The 14,891-nt window shown below is 47.6% G+C and overlaps 1 protein-coding gene and 1 pseudogene across 6 annotated transcripts in view; one reads left to right on the top strand and one right to left on the bottom strand.

Moving 5' to 3' along the window:
* B3GLCT (beta 3-glucosyltransferase) overlaps positions 1-14,891 on the top strand; it is a 64,814-nt gene that overhangs the window by 42,143 nt on the left and 7,780 nt on the right. For 4 of the 6 annotated variants that reach the window (XM_039861712.1, XM_039861640.1, XM_039861743.1 and 1 more), the window contains 4 exons: positions 3,998-4,117; positions 5,933-6,002; positions 9,564-9,677; positions 11,492-11,591. In XM_039861712.1, coding sequence (XP_039717646.1) covers positions 3,998-4,117; positions 5,933-6,002; positions 9,564-9,677; positions 11,492-11,591 — 404 coding nt within the window. Of the gene's footprint in view, positions 1-3,997; positions 4,118-5,932; positions 6,003-9,563; positions 9,678-11,491; positions 11,592-13,313; positions 13,417-14,694; positions 14,741-14,891 lie in introns of those variants that run through there. The other 2 variants (XM_039861880.1, XM_039861813.1) reach the window with 2 other exon arrangements.
* LOC120603148 (uncharacterized) lies at positions 1,052-1,170 on the bottom strand (annotated as a pseudogene).

The raw sequence follows: 14,891 nt of genomic DNA, 5'->3' as shown, positions 1-14,891 counted from the left end.
AAAAATGTCACTAAAAGTGCCTGTGGCCTTGTTTGGTACCTGGTTGTACGCGAGGCCTTCGCCATGTCTCTGTGGGGACCCTTGGGGCACAGCTGAGCCAGTTGGTCCCAAGCAGGCAGCGTGGCATGCCAGTCTGGACCCCCAGCACTCCTGGCACTTAGGGGATGTCTGTGACCAATTGTCGTGGGGGCAGGTGGCAGGCGTCCCATCGCTAACTGTTTCTGGTCATCACTAAGAAGGCCTTTTGTGATGGGCATGTCACATGCCTAAAGCAGACCTGCCTTTCAGCCTGCAGGAATCTGTCTCAGGACGCTGGGGTCCGTGTTGACAGGTCCACGCTGGCAGCCTGCTGGGAGCAAAGGCCACCTGCCAGACGCTCACTCCTCGACTGTTTCTAAATGAGGAGGTGGCTCAGTTGAGGAGAAACACCCGTGTGAAAAAATCAGTCTTCTCTTCCACACAAAGGAAAGTGGCTCGCTGAGAGCCAGGGTCTGCCTGGACATCTGTAGGTAAAAGTCGCTCCAGTTGAGATCCCAGGTTGGGGGACCCGTTAAATGCTGAGTACGCACAATGGACTGTTTTTACCATATACGAAAGGAGTAAAGACAGGGCAGAATGTGATGCAGTCACCGCCGGTCGCTGTGAGGCTACTTCAGTGGCTCTCCCAGGCGGGTCCCCTTCATTCTCACCGGAGTAAACGGTTTCCTGAATTCTCTCTGTCCCTTTTCTCGTATTTGACAGCAGATGCCCGTATCTCTGAATAGTATGTTATGCAGTTCTGCATCGTCTGGGCTCCGTATAAACCGCACCGTGAATGCCGCTCCGATCTGAAATCTCGTGGACTTATTTTCACTTCCTGCAGCCATTTCTCCTGAAATGGGCTTCTGGGTGGCTACTGGTTATTTGCTCGGTTTTGTTGGTACAGTCACTGCTTCTGTGCGCATTTTGGATGCGTGTCATGATGCTCACCTGCAAGGGTTTCTCTAGGGTGGAGGCTTTTAAACTGTGTTTTGACTGTGACTCACTCTTTTTATTTGTATTTTTATTTTTACGCCTACAGCACCTGGTCTTCGTAGGTGGTCTCCCATCCAAGCACTAACCAGGCCCGATCCTGCTTAGCTTCCGCGATCAGACGGGATCAGGCATGTTCAGGGTGGCATGGCCGTAGACTGACCGTGACTCACTGTACAAATACATTTTTCCTTGTGAGCCAGTATATTTGTGTGTGTTGTCGTCGTGTTGTCACTGATTCCTAGCGTAGAATTATTGTGGTCTATGTCACAATAATTTGAAATATTTTGGGGGTTACATGGCTTAGGTCACGTTTACTTTTCATAAATGGGGAAAAAGATGTATATGCTCTGATATGGGGGCTATTAAAGAAAACATTGAATCTAATAGGTTAATCGATTAAAGAACAATTAATATTGTGCTTTATAGAGTCCCTCCCTCACCCTTTCCTTTCATCTGCTGGACGTACATTTGCTTAGGGAGGGATGTGAAAATCTTCCATCGGAATGGTGGGTTTGACACCGTCTCGTGTGGCACCAACCCCTTTGCTTTTTGCACTGTAAGACGATGCACCTTCGAGGCGTGCGTGTGGAATCGTTACCTGTTCGTGAACTGTCTTCATCTCTTCGCCTTAGTTCGTTTGGTTGCCATGAATATTTCTATCCTGGCTTCTTTCAGGGTTTTTCATAACTTTTTCATCTTTTTCTTTCACTCTTTTGCGGTCTCACCTTTAAGGGTGTGTCTCATTTAAGAGGACACTGCTCGTTTATCTGTCCCACTCGGACAGTCTTTATCTTTAAACCAGATGGCAGATTTACATTTACATCGATTATGATTACTAATATAGTTGTATGAAATACTTTATGTTATCCTTTTTCCCCCATTTTTTTTCTTCTTAAAACTTTGTTTTTAGATTTTTTTTTTTTTTCTTTATTCCATTTTTTCCTCCTCTGCTATTTCAGAGGTTCAATCTTTAGGTCTGTACGTATTGGTTATTTTCAATATTTTAACATGCATTCGGAACTAAAAATGGCTAATTAATCAGTGTCCTAAAAATTCAAGGGCCTTGGAATAATTTAACTCTGTCTCAATAATTTAGCTCTTGTTGTCCAGTAGTTTTGTTGTCTTTTTTTTTTTTTACCCTGCAACTTAAATATTGTCATTATTTTATGCATTTAACGTTTGTGTTAGCTTAACCACGAATTTGCCCACATCTTTGCTCACTATTCCATCTTGCCTCTAAGACCTTTTGACTTGGATCATGTTCATTGTTCCTAAAGCACATGCTTTAGCATTTACTTTAGTGAGGTGGTAGATTCTCAGTTTTTTCTTTAAAAGCGTTTATCTCAGCTTTGTCCTTGACAGTTAGTTGCGCTGTGTGTATAGCTGTGGGCTGCCAGCCCCTCGGTCTCTCGGTGGTGTTATGTGCCGTGCTGGCTTCTGCCGTGGCCGAGGAGCTGGGAGGCCAGCGTGGTGGAGGTGGCTCCCTTGTAGGTAACGTGCCCTTTCTCTCTGTTTTACGGTTGTGTCTTTGGCGTCCTGCGTTTTCACCGTGAGATGTCTAGACCGTAGACTCTTTTTTCTAATCCTGCTTAGGACTCTCTGGCTCTTTCTGTAATAGGGTCCTGAAGCAATTTTTGGAAATTGTCAGCCATCGTCTTTTCCACTATTTTCTCGTCCCCGTTCTCTCTTATGTCCTTCTGGAATTTACATGCTGCTACCAGTCTGAAATTTTCTTTTACGTTTTTCGTCTTGCCGTGCTACATTTTCGATAATTTGGGGGCTTCATCTTTTCCCTGATATTTTATTCAGCTTGTGTGTACTATAGCGTTTTATCCTCACCATCGTTTTTCGTTTTAAATAGTATGTTTTCATTTTCATTTTAATGATGATGTTTTTCATTTCTAGAAGTTCTGGTCATTTCTTTTTCAAATTTGCTTCTTTCCTGTTTCGTATAATCTTTAAAAATTTTTTGCTCGTGTTTTAAAGTCTTTTGTTTCTTTGTAAAGATGTATGAAACAGGGTAATTCGATAGTCCGTGTTCAGTAATTCCAGCACCCGAGTGTTTGGGGCCGATGAGGCCGTGTCCCCTGGGCTTGCTCGTCCCCTCGCTTCTTCGCGCTCTGGTGTTTTTCACTGAGTGCTCCTGCGCCTTTGGCGTTTTGTCTCGACTCTTCTGAGTCCTGCCGTGAGGCTCTGAGTCCTGGGTAAGGACTTGCACCTGCTTTTGCGGCCAGAGGTTGTACTGACGTGGGGCCGCTGTAAGCCCCTCTGTTGGAGGTGTTCGGACTATACAGGTGGCACAGTTGGGGAGGCCTGGCTTCTGGTCACCAAACCCCAGGGGGAATTCGGAGATGATTTTCCCCTCCACCTGGCTGGGAGTCCCAGCCTTCTGCGCGGACGTTGTCAGGCACTGCCAGCTGGGGGTCAGGGGCTACGTCCTCCTAACCCGTCGGAGGCTCAGCATCCCCAGGGCTCCGCCGAAGCCCACTGGGGACACCGCCCTCGTCCCGGGTCCTTACACTTGCATCTTTGTCCCCACAGGTGCCACGCCTTTGTGCCAACTTAGCAATCGGTGTACAATGATTTTAAAGATCTTGTTCCAACCTTCTAGATGTTTGCAGTCAGGATGGTCATCGCCGTGCTGCAGGACACCAGGGCCACGGTGATGTTTCACTCGTCTTCCTCTGTGACGTTTGAGTCCCTAACACAGGTTCCCTGCCGTTGCTTAGAACAACGGGGAGGCTTCCGGAGGTCAGATGTCGATTCGTAGTTAATCGTCTGTTGTTGATGAAGGACAGATGGGTCCACGTGGAGTTACGGCTTCTGAAAGTCAGGAAGCCCACTGAATAGCGACAGACAGACACGGTCCGACCTCAGTCCTCCGTAGACCGCGTGGCCCTCTTCCCTGACGCGTCACACCCTCGCACACTCGCGGGGCTGGTCGAGTCCATCCACTCACCGCCAGTATCCTGTCACCTGACAGATCGCCCTCTACATCTGGGACAAAGGGGACGGGCCTGCCCTCACTCCAGTGCCAGAGTTGTGTACAGACAGCGTGGACGCCCGCTGCGCCACCACGGGCCACTCTTCCCTGCCCCTTTGCGTAAGTACCGGGAGAAAGCTCCCTTGCACCCCGAAGTAGAACACGCCCACCGTGCACATACTGTCCCAGCACATCTCATGCTGAGAGAGAGTCAGCGTTTGCTGTGCGAGCCAGGTAAGATCGTGTGTCGCGTCTGGACTGATCTCAGCCCCGGGAGGTGAGCCCGTCGTCACCGCCGTGCATAGGACAGAGGGGCAGCAACGCACAGGGCGAGCGGCTGGGCCGTGCGGAGCGGACCGCAGCCTCCACGGCCTTTGACAGCGCTGGCTGCAGCGCTTCCGAGTCCGGCATCGTCTCTTGTTGACGGTGCAGCCTGTGCCCCTCGGAATCTCTGCGCCATCCCCCAGAAGGGCGATGTCACACCTTCCCTGTGACACCCAAGCCGCCGCCTCAAGCCTGTCCCGTCTCCTTCTCAGCTGGCGACCTCGCTTTGATCTCACCTGGGACTGTCCACAGCGGTCAGAGTGAACTTACTCCTCGTGGCAGACCCTTGACCCCCACGGGGCTGTGACTGTTCCTCCTCGGATGGGAGAATCTACTCACCACCCTCACATGTTGGCACTTATTCCCGAGTCAGTCACACAGAAGTCTGTGTATCGCATTTTCAAAGATGAATGTATGCATACACGCATGCACACATGCATATGCAAATGCATGCACACACATTTACACACGCATTCACATACACATGCACACATAGATTACTATTTCAAGTGCAGGATGGTCATACTCACACTTTACACATGCATGCACATCACACACACATATGCAAACACACATGCCCACTCATGCACACATAGGCACACACATGGCATGCACACATACAGGCACACATGCACATGCATGCACACGCAGGCATATGCAAACATGCACACTCACATGCACACACAGGCACATTTGCACACACACATGCACACGCACATACACGCACGCGTGACACATGCACAAATGCACGCATACGTACACTCTGGCAGTGGGGAGAATCTGGATTGTGTGCTCAGTGCCTGAGGGAAAACCCGTCTTCTGGGTGTTTCTCTCGCTCTTTATCGCTTTTGGAGGGGCTCTCGGTGGGGGGCTTCCTAATGCCCTGAGTGACATACCAAGCTGCGCTTAGATGTCACTGTGAACCAGTTCCAAGCAATGTAGCGGTCAGGGCTGCATTTTATGAAAGGCACAGACAGATAACAAAAGGGTTGTGACCCCCACGCTGCAGCCCGGGGCTTCGGGGTGGGTGCCCCAGGTCCCTCTCCGTGCCCGCTTCGTCCACGCGGTCAGCTTGGGCTGCAGCCAGCTCCGGGTGTCAGAGGTGACTGTCCCCAACTTGGGTAGACAGTGATGGAGCCCTAAGAACATTGAAACATCAGCGTTGGCCGGGCCCACAAAAGCGGGTACCCTCCCATTCACACCGAGACACCCCTCAGTTCTCGCCCTTTGCCAAATCTTCTCCAGCTGGAAAAGGGAAGGTCACACTCAGTGGCACCTGTGACGCACTTAATAAGTAGCCGTGATAGAAGCAGCCTCGCCGGCAGTCATCCTCCCGCTTTTTAAACGGCAGACAAGTGCAGAAAGAGAGGGGACGTGTCCAGGTGACACAGGGTGGGAACGGCTGGGCTGGGATCAGGTCCATCGGCTGACGGCAGAGGCTGCGTTGTCAGCTCAACCGCACTGCCCCTTCCCCTCAAACTTCCTCCTGGAACCAGGTCTGACGTCCCTGACGCTGGTGCCCTTGACCTCTCGGGCCTGCGAGATCTAACGCAGGTCCGAAGTTACAGTAATATGGACTCACACGTGCGTATATTTTTCCTTGTTTTTTAGGGAAATCCAGTGAAAAAGGAGGATATATTTGTCGCAGTGAAAACATGCAAGAAATTTCATGGCGATAGAAGTATGTTTTGGGTTATTCATTTTTACTGAACTTCTAAAATCCATACTGTCTTTTAAAAAAGGACAAACCAGATATAAACTCAGGAAGAGGATAACGATACGTCTATTGTCGAAGTGAAAGCCGTTATTTAATCGATATTCCTCATCATACTGCTTCAGCCACCAACGTCCGTTAGAAAGGACACTTTTATACTAAACCTGGGTGGTCCAAGCCCTTCTAAATACCGTTAAAAGCAGTGTTTTAAACACTCAGCTGTTGCAATCCGGAGACAATATGTGAATAACAATCCATTTTGCAAAACAGTGTCTTATTATGTCCACACTCAGTCTCCGAACTGCATGAGAATTATGAGAAGGGGTTTCAAGGTGACAGAATGACAAGAAAGGATGCTTTTCACATCTGCTTCAAATGCACACACTGGAACTTTTAAATAAAGATTTGTTTTTGCTCGTGAGTAGATATATAAGAGAAAAGGAAGAAGGTATCTTAGCAGTGGTCCCTTCTTCAGGAAATCCTGAAAGGCAGGCAGATAGATATTGTTTTTATTCAAGTTTTTGGTGTCACTACAGAATTCTAAATTATGGTAATGACGTTAAAAAAAAAAGCCTATTCTAAATATATACAGACATAATTTCTCCTTTCACCTTATTTCAAGAGCACTTTTCTGAAGTTGCAAATTAGACAGTCTTTTGCATTTTCTAATTTTAGCAGATATTTAATGTTTTTTTTTTATCCCCATGGAAAGACTGTCGATTTCACCGAGAGTGTGATATTTACATAGGAGAAATGTCTAACCAGTTGTCATTTTCGTGGGATTGGAGCTATAGGAGAAATTCATTTATATGATTTATGTGATAATGTAATACTTACAAATTATATTTTAAAGGGAAACATATTTTCCAAATGAAAGAATATTATATTTTGGAATTAAAAGGTTTCTCTAAGACACTGACATCAACTAAAATCTGGTTTTGATAAGCAATATCTCAAAAGTGCGTTACCTCTAAACCTGTATGTTTACCTAAAATAGTCAGGTTGCGTTCCTGGCCCCTGGGCTCCGCCCTCCCTGTGACAGTCTCGTCCAAAGCTACCAGCTGGTACAAAGAATTATCCAGTAAGCCCTAGCAACTGCTTCCCACTGCTGCCTTTTTTGCTTTTTCTGGTGTTTTTCGCATACATGCTGTCACCTAGTTTCGCGTTGACAATTCTGGTGATGTGACCATCACTGTTTTCTCTTGACGTTATAGAGAAAGCTGAGTTTGGAGTGGGACACCATTGGCTCACGCGGCCGTGGTCTGTGGAGCAGGGCGGCTGGGGCTTCCTGGCTCCAAGGCCCATCGTCCTCCTGTCACAGCGATGCTGTGACCTCCTCGATGTCTTATAAACTTAACATCTGATAAGTAGCATTTGGCCCTTTACAGGCTGACGTGTGCTCCGCCCCCTCCCTAAAATCAGGAATCCCGCGGGTGCGTCTGACCCTCTCCTGAGACCAGACGAACGCCAGGGTTTGATTCTGTGGTCACTGACTTGCAAACGGAGACGACAGGTCCATCTGTCAAAAAGAGCAGATTCCTTAAAACCAAGTCGTTCGCATTCGATTGTGTGGTAGTTGTTGTACAGTGTTCCAGTGTCAAGTTCATCTGTAATCAGAGTTTGCAGGTTAATTTACCTGTGTTGAGTCTGCCAAGCCGCATGGAAGATTTGCCTTCTGTGCAGTAGGCTTTTTTTTTATAGTCCAGTTTTTACTTTGCTCCAATTATAAGTTATCTTGCGGCAAACCTTGAAAGAGGCATTCACTATTTTATTATGTGGTAGGAAGCATGCTTCTCTTTATTGAAAGCGAGATAGATGCTAGATCACGTTAACCTTTAGGAGTGCAGTGCTTCAACACAATATAAAATATTTTATAAATAATAGAATGAATTCAATTTAGAATTCAAACAATGCTCATAAAACGGACTGATGTTTTAAAAGTGTTAAGTAATTTAGAATCAACCCTGGCTGAAAATCAAGCCTTAACCTGCTGTTATGGAAAACAAGGTGAAGATTTTTGTCGCATTGGAATCTAGAAGTAGTAAGTTGTGAGTGTTTCTCCCCTAGCAACCTTGGCATTATTTCCTGCATCTGTGTCTGTTTTGACATAGAGAGATCTTTATATCTGCCTTTTTATGACTGTAGAAAAATTATATTTGAATGTATAAAAATAATATTTAGTGGGTTAGAATAGGTAATGTAGAGATTATTATAGCAAATATCCAAAATTCATCGGTCTTTTTCTTTCTTAAAAGCGGGTGAATAACAGACTATAAGATGGCGCACTCCTGTATTTTATATAAGAGCCGTCTCGGAGTTTGCCTCTGAGTTTGTTGACTTATAGAGCTAAACACAAATTTGGCCTTGCACAGGCAGTTTTTGCATATAATTTATTTTTATTTGGGCTGGGACAAAGGAAAAGATAAATGACCTGATAAAGTTTCAAAATATTGTTCTGAAGAGTCGATTCATTGGAACTGAGATTCTGAACAGGGTATAAAATCTAGACAGGTGACCTTTCTATTAAAACAACAGCAGAAACACTTCCTTCTCTTTAAAATTTAGAGATGCACAGACAGTAACTCAAAAAGTAGAGAAGAAAATAATTACTCGGATGGTCGGTCAAGTGAATTAATATCAACTAGCGATCAGGCAGATTCTGCAGGTGGGCGGGCAGATTCTGCAGGTGGGCGGGCAGATTCTGCAGGTGGGCGGGCAGATTCTGCAGGTGGGCGGGCAGATTCTGCAGGTGGGCGGGCAGATTCTGCAGGTGGGTGTACAACTCCACCTTTGAACATCTCACCTGGAAACAGGAAACCAGGAAAGCTTTCCATTGTTCGTGTCTATTGTATTAAAACGATTTATCTGTTAACAGTAGAGGTTTAAAATCTACAGTGGTTCTCAAGAGCTCATTTCTTTCACATTTTTCAAAAGTGTAACAGTGGTGCCAGTCATCACATGTGCTGTGGGGTCACGCCCTTCCCAGGGTTGGGTTGCAATCTGGGTGGGGACAGTGTCATCTGAGAAGCTGCCCCTGCCCACACGGTAGGGGAGACACATTTGCATCTCAGTCAGAAATACACAGAATATTCCAATTTTTGGAAGGAATTATATTCCTCACCACCAAAAGGCATTTTAAAATTCCAGTTGTGAATTTTAAATGGAGCCTATTGAGAAAAGGGAAATTAGTTGAACTTAATTTAAATGCAACAGTATAATCAGCCTGTTGATTATGTGCTGATTAAACACAATCAGTATAATCAGAACATTTCTCATTATATGGAAGCACGTGAATTTATCACCAGGAAGGGAGAGTCTTGGCTTTGGAGCGTCTTGCAAATGCCTCAAAAAGAGGGTTTTATTCCCGTGCCTTGGCATTTCCCAGGGGGGAAAGCCAGCCCTAAGGCTTGGACACCTGACGAAGAACAGGTAATTGTTCTCCTTCTTTACAGGTGCTTACGCTGCCCCTTTGAGACCCCGAGCTTCTCTGTACTGTGCCAGTGACTGTCACCTCTCTCATTTTTTCAGTCCCCATCGTAAAGCAGACGTGGGCGGGTCAGGCAAGTCACATTGAGTATTACAGCGACCACGCAGACAGTTCCATTCCCACAGTGGACCTGGGGGTCCCCAACACAGACAGAGGTGAGTCCTTCATTCCCACCCCTCTCACTCGGCATGTCCATCCTGTACGTACCGTAAGTGCAACGAGGAGTAAAGTCAGATGTTTATAGGTACCATCCTTTATTCCTTCCCTGCTTCTGAACATCTTTACCCACCAGCGTGGACCGGTTACTTCGGCTCGAGAGCTGCGTCCGAGTGGAGGCGAGGCTGTGGGTTTTAGTGGCCCGCGCCGGCACAATTGAGCATGGCAGCTCCAACGCCTTCAGCACGTGCCGTGGGCCCAGCCCGTGCTCGGTGCCAACTTACCGTCTTCCCACAGGAAGCGTCCCCTCATTTGACAGGATCGTCACCCAATGGCTGCGTGCCGGCCCTGTCACATGCCAGGGAGGCAGGAGTGCAGGTGACTGTTTCTGTCCCCAGGGAACGCATGGCCTAGCTCATTTTGTGTGCACCTCTGAAAGACACTCAGCCACATGCCACACTGGCTAGGTGTCGTGTAAGCTCCTTTGCATACGTGTGCATGTGGTCAGATTTGTTAACGTTTTAAGTAGTAAGTTGTTGGAAGCACGCGCAGGCTTCCTAACTGAAAGCGAGATTTTAATTCCAACGAATGAAAGTAGGAGTTTTTACAGCACGCCTTCAGAGGCTCTTCGCTCATCTTAATTATTATCCAGTGTCTTGAAACGGTTGTTTCTGATTCCCCAGAACCTTTAATGAATAAAGCAACGGTGAGTTAGTTGACTGTCTAGTCTGCAGAGTCACTTATCTTGGTTGTTTTGTGGTAATGTCACCCGAGATTCCTTGATTATAAAGTGTGACACAGAATCAGGTACTGAGTCTGTCGCTGTTTCGAAAAAATAGTTTTAGATGAATTTTCTTCTTCTTCTTTTTTCTTTTTTAGTTAATTTTGCTTTGTAGACTTCAATTTAGATTGGCTTTAGTAATCGTTTATTGAATTACGCATCCCTCATTTGGTTTCTTAATTTACATTTAGCCTGACCTTGTTATTGCTCATAATTATAGTCTCCTTTATTCCAAAAGGAACTTGAGATGGTTTTCAAAAATACATGCCGTAATGGTTAAAAATACAGAAAGAGATCAAGAATAACAAAACTAAAGGTCAAACTGAGTGGCTTAATATTAATTAGTTAATATTAGTTCGCTCTCTATTGTGTCACCAGATACTCTGTTGAAACGAGGGGCGTGTTTCTCTTTATCAACTGGAGTCCTCCCACTTTATTCTTCTCTTGGCCCCGCCATGAAAGCGTCCACATGCATCCGCTGGCCGTGAGCCGTGGCGGACGTGGTCAGCCATGCGCCTTTAGTGCGTATAATGTGCCACTGCCTCTGGCATGTTATAACTTAACAGCGGATACTTACAAAATGGGTGAATGAAGGTGTAGCACTCCACGACTGCATCATCGTTTCTCTATGATTGTGATGCGTGGGATTCTAACAGTTTTTAGAACTGTTAGGCTTTGTGATTTCCCTGAGGCTTACAACTTTCCCGTCTGCCTGGAGCTCAGGTGCAGGTCCCGTCTCTGCTTCAGATGAGCTGTGTGACCTGGCGCAATCCCTTCCCCTCTCTACACCTGCATTTCGTCACGTGTGACGTGAATGGCTCAGGCTTCGCCATCTCTAAACCTTCCCCGGTTCACTACGTCTGCAAACATTAGAAAAGGCTAATTGCCCAAATTTCAGACTATTAAGGTACATTGCAGGTGCATGTAAGCTTCTACTTGTAAAACTTTAGAACTCACAAAAATGTTTTAAAATGAGTTCAATGGATTTTAAAGAAAATAATACATCGTACGTTTTCTTCTCGCTTTTCTTAGGTCATTGTGGAAAGACATTTGCCATTTTGGAGAGATTTTTGAATCTCAGCCATGACAAGATAGCGTGGTTAGTCATTGTGGATGATGACACATTAATAAGGTAGGCGACATTCTTACCCTAGGGTGGCTTGAGATTCTACACATATCCACATTTCGAAACTGATGGGTCCTTCTGCTTCTGTCCACGGTGGGGTGACAGGGACTGGATTTACTCTCACACCTGAAACAACCCCCCAAATGGGCAACTACACATAAAACGGGGATTTTAAGATCCTGGGCTTTAGGCAACAAAGGACAATGATTTATGAGGACACATGAAGCAAGTGAGGTGAGTCCCACAGCTGGCCCAGCTGACCGCCCTGAGGTGTCCCAGTCACTGTTCAGGGAGGGCTGCCGGGCCGGCTCCTGGAGTTGAAGAGATGAAGCCAAGAGGCCGGGAGACTGAAGCCATCGGCGTGCAGGACAGAGCTGTCAGAAAGAGCACGGGGGACCCATGGAGGCGCCCCTAGGCATAGACTGATATGAGAGACAGAGTCCCCAGAGGCTGGGGAGGGGACCAGCCAAACGACAGGAACGAATGGTGCCTGACATGCACGGGGCCGAGCACGGGGCCTGCTCACTCCAGCCAGCCCGGGACAGCCCGGCGTCACGGGCAGCAGGCGGAGCCTGTAGAGGGGCCCACTGTGGTGGTGGCACACAGCTCGCCGTGGGCTGAGCATGGCTCCCGTTCTGCCTGATGGATCTTAAAAGCAAGATCTGAAAGACCAGACTGTTTCTGAGAACAAAGCTCGAAAAGGTTTGTAGAAATACCGAAATATCCAGCACCCAACAAAGTGAGAGTCACAATGCCTGGAAAGTCACCAGACACGCAAAGCAACAGGAAAATTCACCCACAACCAAGAGAAAACAGTTGAATGAAATTGTCCCAGAGAATAACAATTCAATGTTAGAATTAGCAGTTATTAAGCTGTTACAAATAGTTATTATAACTGCATCCCTCATGTTCAAAAAAGAGGCATGCGAGGTGTATAAGAGCCTGAAATCGGACTTCTAGAGATGAAAACTACATTGTCTGAGGTGGAAAACCTGCTGAATGGGAATAACACAAATCAGACTTTGCAGAAGAAAGTGTCACCGACCTTGAGGACACTGCCACAGGAAATGTCCAAATGAAACACAGAGAAAAAATAATTTTGAGCAAATGAACAGAGCGTCCCTGAGCTGTGGGACAATTCCTGGTGTCTTTGTATATATGTCATTGGAATCTCCCAAAGAGAAGGGGCACATGACAGATATTTAAAGAGATATTTTCCAAATTTGATGAAAATGGTAAATAGATCTAAGAAGCTCGGTGAGCCCCGGGCTTGACTGTGAGCATCCAAGCCATGCGGCCACCTCTGAAAATGGTGTCGTCAGCGGCGTCTCGTGCGGTGGGACCGCATCTGCGACTGTATCACGAGTGGCAACCGTCTTCGGGACATTTACTCCACCTGGAAGTTCCGCCAGCTGTTCGCGTAGCTTTTCTTTTTTCCCCATTTCACTGGCAAAAATCTCTAGCTGTTCAGTGATGTCTTAAATGTGTCTCTGAGTTCGAACCTTGTCACCTTTTCCTTTCGATGCTCTGACATCGTCCTTGATCACCAGGAACCACCTAACTGTTCTGAAGTCTCAAGGCTGAACAACTGCAGGATTTGGGGTGTCCACTTGGACAGAGCTAGAGACCTGTTGGCCTCAGCCACAGTTTTTAGCGAATATGAAGTGTGTGATAGTTTTTAGACTCAGTTTGTTTCTTCAGCTTTAACATGCTGCTGTGAATATGCAGGCGGTTGATGCCGTCAGGAAGAGACGCCCCGAAGAGACACCACCTCTGTCGTTTTAACCTCAGAAATCGGAGGTTGAGGTTGAGCTGATGATTCACAACACGCGGGGTTGTGGATATAACTTTGCCCCAGAGGGTTTGGGCTTTTAGAGGCTGTTGCCGACCAGAGGCTGCCGTTTCCTTGGGAGCCTCATTCTCCGTGACTGAGGGGTGTCTGGCAGGAACCCCCGCAGTCCCAGCCTCCCCTGCGGAGCTGTTTGTTAGACAGATTTCGAGACTGACTCCAAGTTAGGTGCCTAGGCCGTGTAACTTGTGTGCCAGACTGGGTCGTTTTCCTGCCGTTCAGAGCTGTCAACATTGTCAGAGACCTTGACCTTCAGACAGAGGCGAACCCGGCCCGCGGACCTGCAGACTCTCTCAGCACCACACGGAGGAGACGTACTCCGTGCAGCGAATGCGTGTGCTTCACTCTCAGCCTTGGCCCGAGGGCTGGGATGTTTCTGTCAGCTGCGTGGGCTTGCGTGGACAAGGGGCCTCTTCCTGGACGTCCGTGCTTTGTCTGCTCATGACTCCGCCCGCCCCGAGAGAGGAAGAGTGAGACACTGGAATGCTAGGTTCTAGATTTAATATTGCTTCACGAGAAAAGAAGTCACGATCGATAATTTAGAGAAGTGTTTGTTCGCGTGTCCGTCGCCTGGAGATGCGTGATGCCCGTGGAGCAGACCCGATAAGCCTCACGGGGAGCCTGGGGCCGGGCGGGGTGCCCTGGAAAGCCTGGCTTAGAAGGAGGGCTGGGAGAGCGTTAGAAGGTGTTTGAAAGTGGGGTCAGCTCTTAACACGTGGAAGAACTCGGCTTTCTTCACACCAACCTCTGTGTCGCCTTTAAAAAGTGACTTCTAGATTTTATCTTCCTACAAAATCTTTTCTTCATCCTACGGCAGCTACAGTCACAGACGTTTTTCTGACTAGCCCTTGAATGTCCTCGCTGTGCTTTGTCAGCTATCACTGCTGACAACTCCCAGGGCCGGGGGCTGTAAACAAGTAGACACGAAAGGCCACAGACCAGGGTGGCCTTACTCCAGGGAAACCTAAGGGGTGTCACTGTCCAAATTCCCTTCCTTGCCTGCCAGTCACGTGCCTGACGTGGGCCTCGTCTGTACCTCCAAAGCTCCTTGACTGTCAAGAATTCAGACAGACACCAAGTGCATCTGGGGTGATGTGGCGATTAGTTGACACTCCCTGGGGCCTGGCGGAGGTGGGCTCTGTAGGGCTGGGGCCACACTGCCTTGCCTTCACAAACTGCCAGCCCACCCTGGGCAGCCACGGCTGCCAGGGCCCCTTAAACCCAGGAGGAGGCCCCTTGGCTCTCAATTTCTGTTTTCAGTAACGTCAAGTGTTCGCCAGTGTTTTTTTAAAAACCCGCTTCTGTAACTCGCTGGAATTCCACCTGTACGTGATCGCAGCCCCGTACCCTACTGTGTAACCAGTGGGCGTGGGAACCATGAAGCGCTCACGAGCTGCCACTTCCGTCCCCTCTGGACCCCTAGCATCCCGCGGCTCCAGCGCCTGCTCAGCTGCTAC

Source organism: Pteropus medius, unplaced genomic scaffold (assembly GCF_902729225.1).
Source record: "Pteropus medius unplaced genomic scaffold, Ma_sr-lr_union100, whole genome shotgun sequence".
NCBI classification, from domain to species: Eukaryota; Metazoa; Chordata; class Mammalia; order Chiroptera; family Pteropodidae; genus Pteropus; species Pteropus medius.
Note: the sequence above shows the minus strand (reverse complement) of the source record. Positions and strands in the feature narration are given on the sequence as shown.